The following is a 976-nucleotide window of genomic DNA, read 5'->3' on the forward strand; positions in this document are numbered from 1 at the left end:
ACGAACAGCTTGTAACACTCCAAAGAGAAAGGAAAACCTGAAATCACGTCATATGACCCCTTTAAAGAGCTGGTTTCCCAACACTTTAAATAAAATGTTATTAGCACATTAGTAGGCCTCTTCAGCTTATTTCAGCATGATGCAAAAGCATCGTTGTTGTAGGTGAAAGGGTATATTAAAAAAAGTGAAATGACAAAATAAAGAAAATTACACTTGATATGCCTGAATTTACATGACAGACAATAAGGTACTACTTAATCTATAAGTATATAAATGTAGAAGTTATCATATAATATTTGAGATTGCAAGAATCGCACATATATTGTCAATGAGCCGTTTTATTGTGTTTTACAGCACATGGTGTCCTCTCAAGTTTGTGCTGTGTTTGGCAATGATTCAGTCAGTCAAGCATTTAAATGCCAAATGGCTACAGTTAATCCAAATGGTTGGAGCACTGTAATTATTTCTCAGTATAATAAAGATATACAGTAGATGACATGAGATTTACAAAGATCTGTTTCTGTCTGTGTCTGGGATTCTTCATCTTATGTAAAAGATGTGTCATTTCCATCTGCTGAAAATAAAATATTCCTTAAGTCACTGGAGTTGCCGTTCTCTCCTGTAGATGTTAAACCCTGGCAAAAATAGCAGTGGAAAACCTCAGAGACAAATTCTTATAACACTATATGCATATTAGTGTTTATAGCCTAGAAAAAATACTCACACTCATGTTGCAGTCAAAGTGGCTATGAGAAAAGTTACTATCAAGCATGTCATCTTCAAGTATAGATTCCCTGTAAAGAAACGAAAGACATTTCAAAGACGCTTTTAATTTTTATCTCATTAAACTGTCCATGTAATTAGTACATACCTTTTTCTTTTTTTATTCAGCACAAAAAGGACAGCACCAACAGTAAATATCACAAAAAGGGTCACTCCCACTCCAACGCCGATACCTACAGCTAAACAAACCAAA

General features: G+C 34.3%; 1 protein-coding gene across 1 annotated transcript in view; it reads right to left on the reverse strand.

Annotated features, from left to right (window-relative positions):
• Positions 1–338: 338 nt before the first annotated feature.
• si:ch211-106h4.4 (MAM and LDL-receptor class A domain-containing protein 2) overlaps positions 339–976 on the reverse strand; it is a 24688-nt gene continuing 24050 nt past the window's right edge. Inside the window, exons 40-42 of the mRNA XM_016273028.1 lie at positions 872–962; positions 725–794; positions 339–635 (exon numbers count right to left, since the gene is read on the reverse strand). Coding sequence (XP_016128514.1) covers positions 546–635; positions 725–794; positions 872–962 — 251 coding nt within the window. The 3' untranslated portion in view covers positions 339–545. The remainder of the gene's footprint in view (positions 636–724; positions 795–871; positions 963–976) is intronic.

This window comes from Sinocyclocheilus grahami, unplaced genomic scaffold (assembly GCF_001515645.1).
Source record: "Sinocyclocheilus grahami isolate Dianchi unplaced genomic scaffold, SAMN03320097.WGS_v1.1 scaffold5.1, whole genome shotgun sequence".
NCBI classification, from domain to species: domain Eukaryota; kingdom Metazoa; phylum Chordata; class Actinopteri; order Cypriniformes; family Cyprinidae; genus Sinocyclocheilus; species Sinocyclocheilus grahami.